We start from the raw sequence: 20,716 nt of genomic DNA, 5'->3' as shown, positions 1-20,716 counted from the left end.
AACTCCGTCATCTTGGCAAATACTAGAAGCTTCCTAGGATTTAAGCCACTTGCTGCTTCTAGATCTGACAGCTGTGTCACTCCTAACAGCTGGAGTCTTAGCCTGGCAAGTGCAGGGCACGAGCACAGAACGTGCTCGATGGTTTCCTCCTCCAACCCGCACTTCCTAAATCTGCTATCACTGACCAAGCCTAATTTAAAGGCATGTGACGCCAGAAGGTAGTGTCCAGTCAGAATGCCTGTCATGAGTCTACAGTCCTCTCTTTCTAATGATAGAAGCAACTTTGTTAGTCTAAGGTTGTAAGACCTACAGCCCCGCGCTTGAACCCACGCCTTTCCCGCTTGGCCGATCATGTGCACCTCTGGCTTTCGCTTAATCTCGCCCAGTGGAGCAAGCTTCAAGGGATGGGACATTTTTAGCTAGCTCTTCTGCTTTTTCATTCCCATCTATTCCCATATGCCCTGGGACCCAATTTAGATGTATGCTTCTCTCTGTCCCCATTCTCTCCAGAGACTGCTTACACTCTAACATGCACTTAGATGCTGTGCTATGCGAGATTATTGCCTTAATTGCTGCTTGCAGCTTAAGCTATTCTCTTCCAGGGTTTCTACTGCTTTGGTTACGGCTAATATTTCCGCTTGGAAAACGCTACAGTAATCCGGCAGCCTGTAGGATCTGCTAATTGCCGGATCAGCACAGTATACAGCAGACCCTACTCCTTCCACTACTTTGGAACCATCGGTGTACACATGTATCGCCTCGTCCGCCATTTGCGCACCCTTGTGCCAACCGTCCACCTCTATTGTGGACTTAAGATCTCCCTCGAAGCGCAGATAGGGAATCAGGTAGTCTGTTCGTCTTGTGATTGATGACGCTATACTACTATGGCCATATGGTCGGCGCTCTAGCTGCCCCGAGGCACCGAGCCTGGTTGCGGTCGTTAATGCATTGTTCTTTGCTACCAGGTGTACAGGTGGAATGTACAGAATGGCATACAGTGCAGCTGTAGGGGTTGTTTTCAGGGCTCCCGTAATGCTAAGCATTGATAGTCTGCATACCCCCACTAATTTTTTGAGGTATGTTGTTTTTTGTCTGGCTTTCCACCAAACAAGAACTCCATAGTATAGAATAGGGCTTACAATCGCTGTAAAAACACAATGAGAAAGAGAGGGCGATAGGCCCCACGTACACCCCAGCATTCTTTTACATGCATAGAGTGGCGTTGAAGTCTTCTTGACCCTCTCCTCCACGTTGAGCTTACATGATAGCTTATTGTCTCCTGTAAGGTCACCCCTACCAACATAGGCCTGGTCAAATTTGGGACTTTGTACCTCTTTGTAAACAAGACCATATCCGTCTTCTCCGCATTGACTTTCAACCCGACATTAGATGCCCAGGTATGAATATCCCGAAGCGCCCGATCCATCAAAGAACTATTCGTTGGAAGGCACTTTCCACTTATGACAATTGCAACGTCATCTGCGTAAGCCGTTAGTACTACAGGCCCCTCATCGAATCGCCTGAGCAGTTGGTTGATGACCAGCGTCCACAGCAGAGGTGATAGCACCCCTCCCTGCGGCGTGCCCTTGTCCACTGATTTCGTGGCCTCGTACAATCCCCATTGTGATGTAATCTTTCTGCAATTTAACATGCAGCCGATCCATCTGATTGAGGCAGGCTGTACTTTAATGTAATTAAGACCATCCATAATCGCCAATTTTGCAACATTATTGAAAGCCCCGGCAATGTACAAGAAGACTCCTAGAGCACACTCCTTATATTCCAGGGATTTCTCTATGCTTATTACCACCCTATGCAATGCGCTGTCTAGCCATATCGTAAAGTGTCAATAGAATTACCGAACAAACAAATTACAAATGTAAAATATTTCATAATTCTCTATTTTGTAATCAGTTTCAAACATTTTCAGTTTTATAATAAAGTTTCTGACAATTACAAATGAAAACTAGATTATAATATACACAGCTCCTGCAGCTCGTTGGATTTCATAATTTCCGCACTCCCCGTGATAGATACGATGGAGTCCCTCTACGTTAATCCCTTTCTCCGTTAAAGCCTGTATGTACCGTAGTTCAATATTACGCCATGGATTGATATGTCGTGTATAAACCCAAACGAGTTCTAAATTTTGGAAGAGAAAATAATGTTATAAATATGTTTATATGTGGTTTTTGAATGGCATGTAAAATTGTGACTACGTTCGTCCATTTGTGCAGCATTTTTCAAATTTTATTAAAGGAAGAAATGGATTGTTGAACTTTTATCCATTATGTAGACTTTTGGTTCAAAGACTATGTTGAAGATAAGTGTGGGAATGATTTACCCACATCCCTTTTGGAATTTGGTTTGTTAACGAAATTATTACGATGTTCAGTGTCTTTGTTTTTTCTGCATTCCAATATTTTGTAGAAAAAATAGCTTAAACATATTGCAAATACATAATACACGAAGCCCAACACTACAGCTGTCTTTTGCTTAATGTTAATTTGAGAGTTGGTGAAAATCTCATATTAAAAACTTGCCTACCAATTGTTGTTTGAGTTTCTTTTTAGAGCTAACGTGTTAGATATGAGAACAAGGCTAACGTTAATTTGGGATTTTTAATTAGAATTCCCAAACCCATCACAAACATGATGAATGAGCAATGCAGAGAATCAAATTGGGAACCAAATTTTTCTACAACTTTTGAGAATTTTTGTTCTGTTCCTTTCTCGGAAAAATTGCCAATTGAAACTTATTGTAATAGTATTGGCGCTACTTTTCTCTTCTCTCCTATGCTGCCGAAGGCTTCCACAAAATAAATTAAAAGCCCTATTCTGTGCACTTGGAAAAATTCACCATATTGCTTATTTGTCAAGTTTGACAATTTATCAAGTAAATAATTGCTATTTTATGTAAAAAATAAAAAGCTTTTTCGCTGACAAATTGTCAATAAGTCAAACGCTCTTGATAATTTAATTTATACGGATAAATTTAAACTAGAATTCTCTTATTGTGCGATCGAGAGAAAATGGAAGAAGATTTATTACTTTTGGTATTATTGTGCGAAGATCCTCCTTAATTGGATTTTGGGGGTAATTTCTGGGTTGTTTTTGAAACTCTCTCGGGGTCCTCCCTGGGTCATTTGGGGGTCGTTCCGGGATCTTTTCGGAGACTCTCTCGGGGTAATTAGGGTTCTTCCGGGATGGTTTTGGGGAGTCCCCAATGTCCACCAAATTAACCCGAGGCAGTCCCCATAACCATTCCGGAAGGTCCTCCATATTACCCCAAGGGACGCCGATGGAATCCCAAAAATCATCTCAGAATGTCCCCCAAATGACCCCGAGGAAGTCCCCAAAAAAATCCCAGAACGACCCCTAAAAGACCCCGAGGGAGTCCCCAAAACCATCGCGGAATATCTCCCAAATCACCCCAAGGGAGTCTTCATAACCATCCCGGAAGGTACCCTAAATTACCCCGAAGAAGTCCCCAAAACCATCCCAAAATGTGCCCCAAATGACCCCGAGAGAGTCCCCAAAAAGATCCCGGAACGACCCGCAAATGAACCCGACGGAGTCGCCAAAACCTCCCCGGAAATATACCGAGGGAGTCCCCATAAACATCCCGGAACGACCCCTAAATGACCCCGAGTGAGTCCCCAATATGATCCAGGAATGACCCCCAAATGACCCGAGGGAGTCCCTAAAGCCATGCCGAAATAACCCCCAAAAATCCAGCGGATTATTTTTTCCTATTCCCATTTCGGGGTTAGCAGCATAAAATGAGACATATCGCTCCAATTGCTCATGCGTAGCACGTTCCACTTTTGATTTCCTTGAAAAATTATGATTTTAAAATATTTGTTACAAAAAGTAATGAACAATATTTACTTATGTTTTTTTCTTACGTTTTTTCCATTTCACGATTCTTGCACTAAACAGCTGATTTCTGTTTACTTTATTTAGTTCACCACAATATGATGAAAAGCACAAGTAGTTTGATAAATTATTAAAAATGTATTTGATAAAAATAAGTAGCCATAAAGGAGTAAAAAAATTTAAGAACTTATAAAACTTGTTAATAAAAAGAAAAATAGAAAAGGTTTTGATAAAAACTTGATTTAATTAAAACGAGTACAGATATTTGATAAAAAAAATTCGAAAAATAACTTTTTTATTTAGAAGTAGTAAAATAAATAAACAAAGAACTTTTTTGGAAATAATTAGTAAACACAAGTAAGGAAGTCTAAGTTCGGGTGAAACCAAACAATACATACCCAGCTGTACACTTGAAATGCTGTTGTTGTTTGTTTTGTGTTCTTAATATTGTTACTAGGCTGCACAATAATATATATGTACACATGGTTCTATTCTGAACTAATTCTTCTTCGAGTTATGGCTCCCGAAACTTGGGAAATGAAATGCTATTCATATAAAGCTATTTTTTGCAACGATATGGCTTATTTTATTAGTTCACGACCCTTTTAAAAATCTTGTATATGAAAGTGGGCGTGATCCCTTACCGATTTCGTTAATTCTTCTTCAAAGCATTCCTTATAGTAAAGGCAACCTCTCTGCCGAATTTTGTTACGATAGGTTTCACGATTTTTGATTTATGATTAATAATATTTGTAAAATTGATTTTATCACAAGTGGGCGGTACCACGCCCATTTTAAAAAAGTTTTTAAAATTTTCACACGTCAAGTTCCAACATTCTAGGTGTATTATTTACGAAATAATCAGGATTTTTGTGTTTTCCAAAATGTTATATATATAAAAAGTGGGCGTGGTTATCATCCGATGTCGCACATTTTCAATACCAATCTATTCTGGGTCCAGATATGCTCGTGTACCAAATTTGGTGAAGATATCTCAATATTTACTCAAGTTATCGTGTTAACGCATCGACGGGCGGACGGACGGACACATTTTTTTCGACACTGATGATTTTGGTACGAGTATACGGAAGTCTATATCTATGTCGGTTCCTTTATACCTGTACAACCAGCCGTTATCCAATCAAAGTTATAATACTCTGCGTACAAGTACAGCTGAGTATAAAACTAAGTAATTTTTTCAAATGAGTATAAAAAATAAAAACAAGTAATTAGTAACAAGAACAAAAAAATTCATAAAATTTGTGAAAATGTAACAAAGTAGAAAGAAGCCTTGATTTCATTAAAATTAGTAAAGAATATTGGTAAAAAAAATTTATTTAAAAGAAGAAAGAAATATGTAACTTTAGAAAAAAACTTATAAAAATAAAAATAATTAGTAAAAAACGGCGGGCTCATTCATCCTATTTGACGTCCTCACGGATCGGCCAGATCAACTATACATTGCGATACATTTTAAAATACATGTCCTGTATGTGAGAGAGTCGTATTAGCGTGTGCTCGTATATTTTCTTTACTGCCTTTATGGCATAGATAATGAGAATAAGTCGGCGGAAATAAGTTTTAGTAAAATAAGAATTGTACAACTGATTTTCCACCAATAAGAAAACCGCTTCTATTTGTATTTATATCGCTCAAATGATCTTGCAGACCATTCGCTTTCGGTGACGAACATGCTTAATAAGAACCTGGTCTGGCGGCGTTCGGACACACACAAAAATCGAAATGCTTATTCAAATCAAAACTTACTAACCAGCGTGCTCTGAACCCGATGGAAAATTCTGGCAGGCATAGATGATAAGTTTCTGTAAATCAAGAGTTAGAACTTTGTACCTAAGATTTCTCCAATCAATCTCTTCAGTTCCGGGATTAGCTGCAAAATATAAATAAAATGTATAGTTTAAATTTCTTAGAAAGATATGATTATAATAACATACCTGTTTCGCTATATGTAATTCGAAATTGTCCTTCACAATTCGAAGGGAATTTAAGTGCTCCGATGCTAGAAATTGTGGTTTCGCTAGTAATTGTGAAAAAATGTGTTAAGCTGCTGTTTATATTTTCAAAGTAAACAACAAGAAGAGTATGTGAACGCTACTGAGAGTTTAAAGAGGAAGTGAGACGCCTTTGCAGGAGGAAAAAAGCATAGGCAGAAAGGCATGAGTGCGAGGAGCATGAGCTGTTAGTCACCACGAATGGCGCCTGCAAATTTTAGCAAACAAATTCGACGACAGACGAAAAGTTCTTAGTCCGGGGTAAAATACTGTCAGAATGAAAACGGTTACCTTTTAACCGATGTTCAGAGAACACTTAGATTGTGCAGGGAACACTTCTCTGACCTTCCAAATGGAGACAGCGATGTACCTATCGCCCAACTTTGAGCCCGCAATCGATGAACTTATGTTCCTCCACCCAACTACGACGAAATCAGAATATCAATAACCAGATTAAAAAACAAGACCTCGGACGATCAGTGACGTAGTGAGGTTTTCTTGCGCCTGGGAAAAATGTTTTTTGGTTTGCCCGCAAAACTGACGTTGAGCAACACCATCAGCTCAGTCAGAATTGGGAAAACCCTATTCGAATCGTTCGAAACTAAACGAGGTTTCAGACAGGGTGACCCTCTATCGTGCGATTTCTTTAATACGTTGCTGGTGAAAATTATACTAGCTGCAGAATTTAATTGCTCTGGAAAAATCTAATTCTAATCTATCTAATCTAATATCTAATCTAATCTAATCTAATCTAATCTAATCTAATATATCTAATCTAATATCTAATATATATATTATAAATGGGAAAGTTTGGATGTTAAGATGTTTGGATGTTTGGATGTTTGGATGTTTGGATGTTTGTCCAGACGTTTGTCTTTGTGACTCAATAACGCAAGAACGGCTGGACCGATTTGGATGAAATTTTGTACACATATAGCCAATAGTCTAGAAGGATCTACTAGCTATATATTTTCCAAAAGGGGCGTGGTCCCCGCCCCCTAGGAACAGTTATAATTTAATTATTATATTTTTTCGTCTTTGCGACTGAATCACGGCAGAATGGCTACACGGATTTTGATGAAATTTGGGACACAGACAGTAGTCTACTAGCGAAATTTTTTTCGAACGTGGAAAGAGGGGTGGGGGTCCCACGACCCCTTCGAGAAATTATTTTTCATAATTTTTACACATTATAACTTTACGTATACTGGCCTTCACCACTATCACAGACTCAAGGGGTCAAATAAGTCGAGGGCTTACAAAGTAAGCAGTGACACCCTCCGCCCGCCCCCCCCCCCCCCCTTTATCTCCTCCTCTGGTGTAAAATCCATAAATTGTTATAACTCAATCTAAATTTTCTCCTAAATCAATAGTTTTTGGTATCTGGTACATACAGAACGAGATCTAGACAATTTTGGAGGAACGATCAGTGGTCCTCTCCTCTACTCCCGCCATCCGCCCTCCATCAATTGTTTTTATTAGCACGCTTTTATTAGCTTTACCTGTATGTTTCTATCTAACTTTTTATTCGCTCCATTGCGCCTGCTGCCTTATTGACATGGTTTTATAATTAGCTTCACCTTTTTTGTAATCCCGTAAGGGTCATATCGAGACCCTTCCGGGATCATTTCTGGATGGTTTTCGGGATCGGTCCGGGATTACGCCGGGGTAATTTCGGGACTTTTTCGGGACTATTTCGGGATCATTTTGGGACCCTTCCGAGATCATTTCTGTATAGTTTACGGGATCCATCCGGGATCCCGTCGGGGTTGTTTTGGAACATTTTCGGGACTATTGCGGAATCATTTCGGGACTATTTCGCGATCATTTGGGGACTCTTCCGGCATCATTTCTGGATGGTTTTCGGGATCCGTGCGGGATCTCGTCGGGGTCATATGGGGACTTTTTCGGGATCATTTGGGGGCTCTTCCGGCATCATTTCTGGATGGTTTTCGGGATCCGTCCGGGATATCGTCGGGATCATTTGGGGACTTTTTCGGGATCATTTGGGAGCTCTTCCGGCATCATTTCTGGATGGTTTTCGGGATCCGTCCGGGATCTCGTCGGGGTCATTTGGGGACTTTTTCGGGATCATTTTGGGGCTCATCCCGTATCATTTCTGGATGGTTTTCGGGATCCGTCCGGGATCCCGTCGGGGTCATTTCGGGACTTTTTCGCGACTAATACGAGATCATTTGGGAACCCTTTCGGCATCATTTCTGGATGGTTTTCGGGATCCGTCCGGGATCCCGTCGGGGTCATTTCGGGACTTTTTCGCGACTAATACGGGATCATTTGGGAACCCTTTCGGCATCATTTCTGGATGGTTTTCGGGATCCGTCCGGGATCCCACTATGGTAATTTCGGGACTATTAGGGAATCATTTGGGTACCTTTCCGGCATCATTTCTGGATAATTTTCGGGATCCGTCCGGGATGCCGACGAGGTCATCTCGGGACTATTTCGGGATCATTTGGGATACCTACCGGCATCATTTCTGGATGGTTTTTGGGATTCGTCCGGGATCCCGTCGTGGTCCTTTCGGGACTTTTTTTCGACTAATACGGGATCATTTGCGGACCCTTTCGGCATCATTTCTGGATAGTTGTCGGGATCCCGTCACGGTCATTTCGGGACTATTAGGGGATCATTTGAGGACCTTTCCGGCATCATTTCTGTATTGTTTTCGGAATCCTTTCGGGATCCCGTCAGGGTAATTTTGGGACTTTTTCGGGGCTAATACGGGATCATTTGGGGATCCTCTAGGGGTCGTTTCGTGACTTTTTCTGTTTTATTTCGGGATCATTTGGGGACCCTTCCGGCATAATTTCTTGATGGTTTGCCGGATCCATCAGCGTCATTTCGGGACCATTTTGGGATCATTTGGGGACCCTTCCGAGATCATTTCTGGATCCGTCCGGGATGCCGTAGGAGCCATTTCGGGATTTTTTGTTACTTTTCCGGGATAGTTTTTGGACCCTTCCGGGATCATTTCTGGATCTGTACGGGATCCCATCTGGGTCATTTCCGGACTATTTCGGGATCATTTTGGGATCCTTCCGGAATCATTTCTGTATGGTTTTCGCGATCCGTCGTTGATTCCCTCGGAGCCATTTCGGAACCTTTTCTGGAGTATGTCGGGGTCATTTGGGGACTTTTTCGGGATCATTTGGGGCTCTTCCGGCATCATTTCTGGATGGTTTTCGGGATCCGTGCGGGATCTCGTCGGGGTCATTTGGGGACTTTTCGGGATCATTTGGGGGCTCTTCCGGCATCATTTCTGGATGGTTTTCGGGATCCGTCCGGGATCCCATCAGGGTAATTTCGGGACTATTAGGGGATCATTTGTGGACCTTTCCGGCATCATTTCTGGATAATTTTCGGTATCCGTCCGGGATGCCGACGAGGTCATTTCGGGATTATTTCGGGATCATTTGGGATACCTACCGGCATCATTTCTGGATGGTTTTTGCGATTCGTCCGGGATCCCGTCGGGGTAATTTCGGGACTTTTTCTCGACTAATACGGGATCATTTGTGGACCCTTTCGGCAAAATTTCTGGATAGTTGTCGGGATCCGTTCGGGATCCCGTCACGGTCATTTCGGAACTATTAGGGGATCATTTGAGGACCTTTCCGGCATCATTTCTGGATAGTTTTTGGAATCCTTTCGGGATCCCATCAGGGTCATTTCGGGGCTTTTTCGGGATCATTTAGGGATGGCGTTCAGGATTCGTCCAGGAACCCGTCAGGGTAATTTCTGGACTTTTCCGAGACTATTTCGGGATCATTGTGGGACCTTCCCAAGATCATTTCTGGATGGATTTCGGGATTTGTCCGGGATGCCCTCAGGGTCATTTTGGGACTATTAGGTGAGCATTTGAGGACCGTTCCGGCATCACTTCTGGATGGTTTTCGGTATCCGTTCAGATTCCCGTCGGAATAATTGCGGGACTTTTTCGGGATCATTGGGGTCCCTTCCGACATCATTTCTGGATGGTTTTTGGGATTCGTCCGGCATCCCGTCGGGGTCATTTCGGGACTTTTTCTCGACTAATACGGGATAATTTGCGGGCCCTTTCGGTATCATTTCTGGATAGTTGTCGGGATCCGTTCGGGATCCCGTCAGGGTCTTTTCGGAACTATTGGGAGATCATTTGAGGACCTTTCCGGCATCATTTCTGGTTAGTTTTCGGGATCCTTTCCGGGTCCCATCAGGGTCATTTCGGGACTTTTTCGGCATCATTTAAGATTGGTTTTCAGGATTCGTCCGGGATCCGTCAGGGTAATTTCTGGACTTTTCCCAGACTATTTCGGGATAATTTTGGGACCCTCCCAAGATAATTTCTGGATGGATTTCGGGATCTGTCCGGTATGCCGACAGGGTCATTTTGAGACTATTAGGTGATCATTTGAGGACCTTTTCGGCATCACTTCTGGATGGTTTTCGGTATCCGCTCAGGATCCCGTCGGAATTATTGCGGGACTTTTTCGGGATCATTTGGTGTCCCTTCCGGCATGATTTCTGGATGGTTTTTGGGATTCGTCCGGCATCCCGTCGGGTTCATTTCGGGACTTTTTCTCGACTAATACGGGATCATTTGCGGGCCCTTTCGGCATCATTTCTAGATAGTTGTCGGGATCCGTTCGGGATCCCGTCAGGGTCTTTTCGGAACTATTAGGTGATCATTTGAGGACATTTCCGGCATCATTTCTGGATAGTTTTCGGGATCCTTTCGGGGTTCAGTCAAGGTCATTTCGGGACTTTTTCGGGATCATTTAGAGATGGCTTTCAGGATTCGTCCGGGAACCCGTCAGGGTAATTTCTGAACTTTGCCGAGACTATTTCGGGATAATTTTGGGACCTCCCCAAGATCATTTCTGGATGGATTTTGGGATCAGTCCGGGATGCCGTTAGTGTCATTTTGGCATTAGGTGATCATTTGAGGACCTTTCCGGCATCACTTCTGGATGGTTTTCGGTATCCGATCAGGATCCCCTCGGAATCATTGCGGGACTTTTTCGGGATCATTTGGGGTCCCTCCCAAGATCATTTCTGGATGGATTTCGGGATCTGTCCGGGATCCCGTCAGGGTCATTTAGGGGTGCGTTCGAGATCCCGTCAGGGTCATTTCGGGACTTCTTCGGGACTATATCGGGATAATTTCTGGATGGTTTATGGGATCCGTCCATGACCCCTTAAGGGTCATTTCGGGACTATTAGGTGATCATTTTAGGACCTTTCCGGCATCACTTCTGGATGATTTCCGGTATCCGTTCGGGATCCCGTCAGGGTCTTTTCGGAACTATTAGGTGATCATTTGAGGACATTTCCGGCATCATTTCTGGATAGTTTTCGGGATCCTTTCGGGGTTCAGTCAAGGTCATTTCGGGACTTTTTCGGGATCATTTAGAGATGGCTTTCAGGATTCGTCCGGGAACCCGTCAGGGTAATTTCTGAACTTTGCCGAGACTATTTCGGGATAATTTTGGGACCTCCCCAAGATCATTTCTGGATGGATTTTGGGATCAGTCCGGGATGCCGTCAGTGTCATTTTGGCATTAGGTGATCATTTGAGGACCTTTCCGGCATCACTTCTGGATGGTTTTCGGTATCCGATCAGGATCCCCTCGGAATCATTGCGGGACTTTTTCGGGATCATTTGGGGTCCCTCCCAAGATCATTTCTGGATGGATTTCGGGATCTGTCCGGGATCCCGTCAGGGTCATTTAGGGGTGCGTTCGAGATCCCGTCAGGGTCATTTCGGGACTTCTTCGGGACTATATCGGGATAATTTCTGGATGGTTTATGGGATCCGTCCATGACCCCTTAAGGGTCATTTCGGGACTATTAGGTGATCATTTGAGGACCTTTCCGGCATCACTTCTGGATGGTTTTCGGTATCCGATCAGGATCCCCTCGGAATCATTGCGGGACTTTTTCGGGATCATTTGGGGTCCCTCCCAAGATCATTTCTGGATGGATTTCGGGATCTGTCCGGGATCCCGTCAGGGTCATTTAGGGGTGCGTTCGAGATCCCGTCAGGGTCATTTCGGGACTTCTTCGGGACTATATCGGGATCATTTCTGGATGGTTTATGGGATCCGTCCATGACCCCTTAAGGGTCATTTCGGGGTATCCGTTCGGGATCCCGTCGGAATCAATGCGGGACTTTTACGGAATCATTTGGGATTCCTTCCGGCATCATTTCTGGATGGTTTTCGGGATTTGTCCGGGATCCCGTCGGGATCATTTGGGGATCCTCTAGGGGTCGTTTCGTGACTTTTTCTGTATTATTTCGGGATCATTTTGGGACCCTTTCGGCATAATTTCTTGATGGTTTGCCGGATCCATCAGGGTCATTTCGGGACCATTTTGGGATCATTTGGGGACCCTTCCGAGATCATTTCTGGATCCGTCCGGGATGCCGTAGGAGCCATTTCGGGATTTTTTGTTACTTTTCCGGGATAGTTTTTGCACCCTTCCGGGATCATTTCTGGATCTGTGCGGGATCCCTTCTGGGTCAATTCCGGACTATTTTGGGATCATTTTGGAATCCTTCCGGAATCATTTCTGTATGGTTTTCGCGATCCATCGTGGATCCCCTCGGAGCCATTTCGGAACTTTTTCTGGAGTTAGTCGGGATAATTTAGGGACCCTTCCTGGATATTTTCTGGATGGTTTTTGAGATCCGCCCGGGAGCCTGTCAGGGTCATTTCGGAACCTTTTCGGGATCATTTTGGAAAACCTTCAGGGATCATTTCTGTGTGGTTCTCTGGATACGTCTAGAATCGTGTCGCTCTTATTTCGGGTTTTTTGGGACTATTCGGGGAACTTTTGGAGACCCTTTCGCGGCATTTCTGGATGGTTTTCGGGATGCGTCCGCGATAGCGTTGGGGTCATTTCGTAGCTTTTTCTGGATAATTTCGGGATCATTTGGGATCCTATCAGGTTATCAGCTCATTTAGTTCTTTTTTTTTACTCAATTACAAAAATAAAATGCATTAGACAGAAAACAAAATTTTAAACAGATAATAAGCAGGCTAACGCGAATAGCCCATTTATTAAAAATTTTCCTTGCGGACGAGGCCGCGGGTAAAGGCTAGTCTAATATATATTATAAATGGAAAAGTTTGGATGTTAAGATGTTTGGATGTTTGGATGTTTGTCCAGATGTTTGTCTTTGTGACTCAATAACGCAAGAACGGCTGGACCGATTTGGATGAAATTTTGCACACATATAGCCAATAGTCTAGAAGGATCTACTAGCTATATATTTTTCAAAAGGGGCGTGGTCTCCGCCCCCTAGGAACAGTTATAATTTAATTATTATATTTTTTCGTCTTTGCGACTGAATCACGCCAGAATGGCTACACGGATTTTGATGAAATTTGGGACACAGACAGTGGTCTACTAGCGAAATTTTTTTCGAACATGGAAAGAGGGGTGGGGGTCCCACGACCCCTTCGAGAAATAATTTTTCAATAATTTTTACACATTATAACTTTACGTATACTGGCCTTCACCAATATCACAGACTCAAGGGGTCAAATAAGTCGAGGGCTTACAAAGTAAGCAGTGACACCCTCCGCCCGCCCCCCTTTATCACCCCCTCTGGTGTAAAATCTATAAATTGTTATAACTCAATATAAATTTTCTTCTAAATCAATAGTTTTTGGTATCTGGTACATACAGAACGAGATCTAGACAATTTTGGAAGAACGATCAGTGGTCCTCTCCTCTACTCCCGCCATCCGCCCTCCATCAATTGTTTTTATTAGCACGCTTTTATTAGCTTTACCTGTATGTTTCTATGTAACTTTTTATTCGCTCCAATGCGCCTGCTGCCTTATTAACATGGTTTTATAATTAGCTTCACCTTATTTGTAATCCCCTAAGGGTCATATCGAGACCCTTCCGGGATCATTTCTGGATGGTTTTCGGGATCGGTCCGGGATTACGCCGGGGTAATTTCGGGACTTTTTCAGGACTATTTCGGGATCATTTTGGGACCATTCCGGGATCATTTCTGTATAGTTTTCGGGATCCGTCCGGGATCCCGTCGGGGTTATTTTGGGACATTTTCGGGACTATTCCGGAATCATTTCGGGACTATTTCGCGATCATTTGGGGACCCTTCCGGCATCATTTCTGGATGGTTTTCGGGATCCGTCCGAGATCCCGTCGGGGTACTTTCGGGATCATTTGCGTACCTTCGAGAGATAAATTCTTGATGGTTTCCGGGATCATTACGGGACTTTTTCGGGGTTATTTTGGGTCCCTTTAGACATCATTTCTGGATGGTCCTCGGGATTCGTCCGGCATTCCGTCGGGGTCATTTCGGGACTTTTTCGCGACTAATACGGGATCATTCGGCATCATTTCTGGATGGTTTTCGGGATCCGTCCGGGATCCCGTCGGTGTCATTTCGGGACTTTTTCGCGACTAATACGGGATCATTTTGGAACCCTTTCGGCATCATTTCTGGATGGTTTTCGGGATCCGTCCGGGATCCCATCAGGGTAATTTCGGTACTATTAGGGGATCATTTGGTAACCTTTCCGGCATCATTTCTGGATAATTTTCGGGATCCGTCCGGGATGCCGACGAGGTCATTTCGGGACTATTTCGGGATCTTTTGGGATACCTACCGGCATCATTTCTGGATGGTTTTTGGGATTCGTCCGGGATCCCGTCGTGGTCATTTCGGGACTTTTTCTCGACTAATACGGGATAATTTGCGGACCCTTTCGGCATCATTTCTGGATAGTTGTCGGGATCCCGTCACGGTCATTTCGGGACTATTAGGGGATCATTTGAGGACCTTTCCGGCATCATTTCTGGATTGTTTTCGGAATCCTTTCAGGATCCTGTTACGGTCATTTTGGGACTATTTCGGGGCTAATACGGGATCATTTGGGGATCCCCTAGGGGTCGTTTCGTGACTTTTTCTGTTTTATTTCGGGATCATTTGGGGAGCCTTCCGGCATAATTTCTTGATGGTTTGCGGATCCATCAGGGTCATTTCGGGACCATTTTGGGATCATTTGGGGATCCTTCCGGGATCATTTCTGGATCTGTGCGGAATCCCATCTGGGTCATTTCCCGACTATTTCGGGATCATTTTGGGATCCTTCCGGAATCATTTCTGTATGGTTTTCGCGATCCGTCGTTGATTCCCTCGGAGCAATTTCGGAACTTTTTGTGGAGTATGTCGGGGTCATTTGGGGACTTTTTCGGGATCATTTGGGGGCTCTTCCGGCATCATTTCTGTATGGTTTTCGGGATCCGTCCGGGATCCCGTCGGGGTCATTTCGGGACTTTTTCTCGACTAATGCGGGATCATTTGGGGACCCTTTCGACATCATTTCTGGATAGTTTTCGGGATCCGTCCGGGATCCGGACAGGTCATTTCGGGACTATTTCGGGATCATTTGGGATACCTACCGGCATCATTTCTGGATGGTTTTCGGTATCCGTCCGGCATCTCGTCGGGGTCATTTGGGGACCTTTTCGGGATCATTTGGGGCTCTTCCGGCATCATTTCTGGATGGTTTTCGGGATCCGTCCGGGATGCCGTCGGGGTCATTTCAGGACTTTTTCGCGCCTACTACGGGATCATTTGGGAACCCCTTCGGCATCATTTCTGGATGGTTTTCGGGATCCTTCCGGGATCCGATCAGGGTAATTTCGGATATATTAGGGCTCATTTGTGGACCTTTCCGGCATCATTTCTGGATAATTTTCGGTATCCGTCCGGGATGCCGACGAGGTCGTTTCGGGATTATTTCGGGATCATTTGGGATACCTACCGGCATCATTTCTGGATGGTTTTTGGGATTCGTCCGGGATCCCGTCGGGGTTATTTCGGGACTTTTTCTCGACTAATACGGGATCATTTGCGGACCCTTTCGGCATCATTTCTGGATAGTTGCCGGGATCCGTTCGGGATCCCGTCACGGTCATTTCGGGACTATTAGGGGGTCATTTGAGAACCTTTCCGGCATCATTTCTGGATAGGTTTCGGAATCCTTTCGGGATCCCGTCAGGGTCATTTCGGGGTTTTTTCGGGATCATTTAAGGATGTCTTTCAGGATTCGTCCGGGAACCCGTCAGGGTAATTTCTGGACTTTTCCGAGACTATTTCGGGATCATTTTGGGACCTTCCCAAGATCATTTCTGGATGGATTTCGGGATTTGTCCGGGATGCCGTCAGGGTAATTTTGGGGCTATTAGGTTTGCATTTGAGGACCTTTCCGGCATCACTTCTGGATGGTTTTCGGTATCAGTTCAGGATCCCGTCGGAATAATTGCGGGACTTTTTCGGGATCATTGGGGTCCCTTCCGACATCATTTCTGTATGGTTTTTGGGATTCGTCCGGCATCCCGTCGGGGTCATTTCGGGACTTTTTCTCGACTAATACGGGATCATTTGCGGGCCCTTTCGGTATAATTTCTGGATAGTTGTCGGGATCTGTTCGGGATCCCGTCAGGGTCTTTTCGGAACTATTGGGAGATCATTTGAGGACCTTTCCGGCATCATTTCTGGTTAGTTTTCGGGATCCTTTCCGTGTCCCATCAGGGTCATTTCGGGACTTTTTCGGCATCATTTAAGATTGGTTTTCAGGATTCGTCCGGGATGCCGTCAGGGTCATTTTGGGACTATTAAGTGATCATTTGAGGACCTTTCCGGCATCACTTCTGGATGGTTTTCGGTATCCGTTCAGGATCCCGTCGGAGTAATTGCGGGACTTTTTCGGGATCATTTGGTGTCCCTTCCGCCATCATTTCTGTATGGTTTTTGGGATTCGTTCGGCATCCCGTCGGGGTCATTTCGGGACTTTTTCTCGACTAATACGGGATCATTTGCGGGCCCTTTCGACATCATTTCTAGATAGTTGTCGGGATCCGTTCGGGATCCCGTCAGGATCTTTTCGGAACTATTAGGAGATCATTTGAGGACCTTTCCGGCATCATTTCTGGAAAGTTTTCGGGATCCTTTCGGGGTCCAGTCAGGGTCATTTCGGGACTTTTTCGGGATAATTTAGAGATGGCTTTCAGGATCCGGTCGGGGTCATTTAGTGGTGCGTTCGAGATCCCGTCAGGGTCATTTCGGGACTTTTTCGGGACTATATCGGGATCATTTCTGGATGGTTTATGGGATCCGTCCATGACCCCTTAAGGGTAATTTCGGGACTATTAGGTGATCATTTGAGGACCTTTCTGGCATCACTTCTGGATGATTTTCGGTATCCGTTCGGGATCCCGTCGGAATCAATGCGGGACTTTTTCGGAACCATTTGGGATTTCTTCCGGCATCATTTCTGGATGGTTTTCGGGATTTGTCCGGGATCCCGTCGGGGTTATTTCGGGACCTTTTCGGGGCTAATACGGGATCATTTGGGGATCCTGTAGGGGTCGTTTCGTGACTTTTTCTGTATTATTTCGGGATCATTTTGGGACCCTTTCGGCATAATTTCTTGATGGTTTGACGGTTCCATCAGGGTCATTTCGGGACCATTTTGGGAACATTTGGGGAACTATCGAGATCATTTCTGGATCCGTCCGGGATGCCGTAGGAGCCATTTCCGGATTTTTTGTTACTTTTCCGGGATAGTTTTTGCACCCTTCCGGGATCATTTCTGGATCTGTGCGGGATCCCATCTGGGTCATTTCCGGACTATTTCGGGACCATTTTGGGATCCTTCCGGAATCATTTCTGTATGGTTTTCGCGATCCGTCGTGGATCCCCTGGGAGCCATTTCGGAACTTTTTCTGGAGTATGTCGGGATAATTTAGGGACCCTTCCTGAATATTTTCTGGATGGGTTTTGAGATCCGCCCGGGAGCCCGTCAGGGCCATTTCGGAACCTTTTCGGGATCATTTTGGAACACCTTCAGGGATCATTTCTGTGTGGTTCCCTGGATACGTCTAGAATCGTGTCGCTGTCATTTCGGGTTTTTTTGGGACTATTCGGGGAACTTTTGGAGACCCTTTCGGGGCATTTCTGGATGGTTTTCGGGATCCGTCCGCGATAGCGTGGGGGTAACTTCATAGCTTTTTCTGGATAATTTCGGGATCAGTTGGGATCCTATCAGGTTATCAGCTCATTTAGTTCTTTTTTTTACTCAATTACAAAAATAAAATGCGTTAGACGGAAAACAAAATTTTAAACAGATAATAATCGGGCTAACGCGAATAGCCCATATATTTAAATTTATCCTTGCGGACGGGGCCGCGCGTAAAGGCTAGTATCTAATATATATCATAAATGGGAAAGTTTGGATGTTAAGATGTTTGGATGTTTGGATGTTTGGATGTTTAGATGTTTGGATGTTTGGATGTTTGGATGTTTGGATGTTTGTCCAGACGTTTGTCTTTGTGACTCAATAACGCAAGAACGGCTGGACCGATTTGAATGAAATTTTGCACACATATAGCCAATAGTCTAGAAGGATCTACTAGCTATATATTTTTCAAAAGAGGCGTGGTCCCCGCCCCCTAGGAACAGTTATAATTTAATTATTATATTTTTTCGTCTTTGCGACTGAATCACGCCAGAATGGCTACACGGATTTTGATGAAATTTGGGACACAGACAGTAGTCTACTAGCGAAATTTTTTTCGAACATGGAAAGAGGGGTGGGGGTCCCACGACCCTTCGAGAAATTATTTTTCATAATTTTTACACATTACAACTTTACGTATACTGGCCTTCACAAATATCACAGACTCAAGGGGTCAAATAAGTCGAGGGCTTACAAAGTAAGCAGTGACACCCTCCGCCCGCCCCCCTTTATCTCCCCCTCTGGTGTAAAATCCATAAATTGTTATAACTCAATCTAAATTTTCTCCTAAATCAATAGTTTTTGGTATCTGGTACATACAGAACGAGATCTAGACAATTTTGGAGGAACGATCAGTGGTCCTCTCCTCTACTCCCGCCATCCGCCCTCCATCAATTGTTTTTATTAGCACGCTTTTGTTAGCTTTACCTATATGTTTCTATCTAAATTTTTATTCGCTGCAATGCGCCTGCTGCCTTATTAACATGGTTTTATAATTAGCTTCACCTTATTTGTAATCCCGTAAGGGTCATATCGAGACCCTTCCGGGATCATTTCTGGATGGTTTTCGAGATCGGTCCGGGATTACGCCGGGGTAATTTCGGGACTTTTTCGGGACTATTTCGGGATCATTTTGGGACCCTTCCGGGATCATTTCTGTATAGTTTACGGGATCCGTCCGGGATCTCGTCGGGGTTATTTTGGAACATTTTCGGGACTATTCCGGAATCATTTCGAGACTATTTCGCGATCATTTGGGGACCCTTCCGGCATCATTTCTGGATGGTTTTCGGGATCCGTGCGGGATCTCGTCGGGGTCATATGGGGACTTTTTCGGGATCATTTGAGGGCTCTTCCGGCATCATTTCTGGAGGGTTTTCGGGATCCGTCCGGGATATCGTCGGGGTCATTTGGGGACTTTTTCGGGATCATTTGGGGGCTCTTCCGGCATCATTTCTGGATGGTTTTCGGGATCCGTCCGGGATCTCGTCGGGGTCATTTGGGGACTTTTTCGGGATCATTTTGGGGCTCATCCGGCATCATTTCTGGATGGTTTTCGGGATCCGTCCGGGATCCCGTCGGTGTCATTTCGGGACTTTTTCGCGACTAATACGGGATCATTTGGGAACCTTTTCGGCATCATTTCTGGATGGTTTTCGGGATCCGTCCGGGATCCCATTAGGGTAATTTCGGGACTATTAGGGGATCATTTGGGAACCTTTCCGGCATCATTTCTGGATAATTTTCGGGATCCGTCCGGGATGCCGACGAGGTCATTTCGGGATCATTTGGGATACCTACCGGCATCATTTCTGGATGGTTTTTGGGATTCGTCCGGGATCCCGTCGTGGTCCTTTCGGGACTTTTTTTCGACTAATACGGGATCATTTGCGGACCATTTCGGCATCATTTCTGGATAGTTGTCGGGATCCCGTCACGGTCATTTCGGGACTATTAGGGGATCATTTGAGGACCTTTCCGGCATCATTTCTGTATTGTTTTCGGAATCCTTTCGGGATCCCGTCAGGGTCATTTTGGGACTTTTTTGGGCTAATACGGGATCATTTGGGGATCCTCTAGGGGTCGTTTCGTGACTTTTTCTGTTTTATTTCGGGATCATTTGGGGACCCTTCCGGCATAATTTCTTGATGGTTTGCCGGATCCATCAGGGTCATTTCGGGACCATTTTGGGATCATTTGGGGACCCTTGCGAGATCATTTCTGGATCCGTCCGGGATGCCGTAGGAGCCATTTCGGGATTTTTTGTTACTTTTCCGGGATAGTTTTTGGACCCTTCCGGGATCATTTCTGGATCTGTGCGGGATCCCATCTGGGTCATTTCCGGACTATTTCGGGATCATTTTGGGATCCTTCTGGAATCATTTCTGTATGGTTTTCGCGATCCGTCGTTGATTCCCTCGGAGCCATTTCGGAACCTTTTCTGGAGTATGTCGGGGTCATTTGGGGACTTTTTCGGGATCATTTGGGGGCTCTTCCGGCATCGTTTCTGGATGGTTTTCGGGATCCGTCCGGGATATCGTCGGGGTCATTTGGGGACTTTTTCGGGATCATTTGGGGGCTCTTCCGGCATCATTTCTGGATGGTTTTCGGGATCCGTCCGGGATCCCATCAGGGTAATTTCGGGACTATTAGGGGATCATTTGTGGACCTTTCCGGCATCATTTCTGGATAATTTTCGGTATCCATCCGGGATGCCGACGAGGTCATTTCGGGATTATTTCGGGATCATTTGGGATAC

The 20,716-nt window shown here is 44.7% G+C and overlaps 1 protein-coding gene across 1 annotated transcript in view; it reads right to left on the bottom strand.

Annotated features, from left to right (window-relative positions):
* Positions 1–1,871: 1,871 nt before the first annotated feature.
* The window catches only part of LOC137250429 (uncharacterized), a 101,357-nt gene continuing 82,512 nt past the window's right edge, over positions 1,872–20,716 (bottom strand). Inside the window, exons 4-6 of the mRNA XM_067783226.1 lie at positions 5,834–5,916; positions 5,650–5,769; positions 1,872–2,142 (exon numbers count right to left, since the gene is read on the bottom strand). Coding sequence (XP_067639327.1) covers positions 1,967–2,142; positions 5,650–5,769; positions 5,834–5,916 — 379 coding nt within the window. The 3' untranslated portion in view covers positions 1,872–1,966. The remainder of the gene's footprint in view (positions 2,143–5,649; positions 5,770–5,833; positions 5,917–20,716) is intronic.

The sequence above is a fragment of the Eurosta solidaginis genome, chromosome 1 (genome assembly GCF_040869045.1).
Source record: "Eurosta solidaginis isolate ZX-2024a chromosome 1, ASM4086904v1, whole genome shotgun sequence".
Lineage (NCBI taxonomy): Eukaryota > Metazoa > Arthropoda > Insecta > Diptera > Tephritidae > Eurosta > Eurosta solidaginis.
This window is presented reverse-complemented; position numbering and strand designations above follow the sequence as displayed.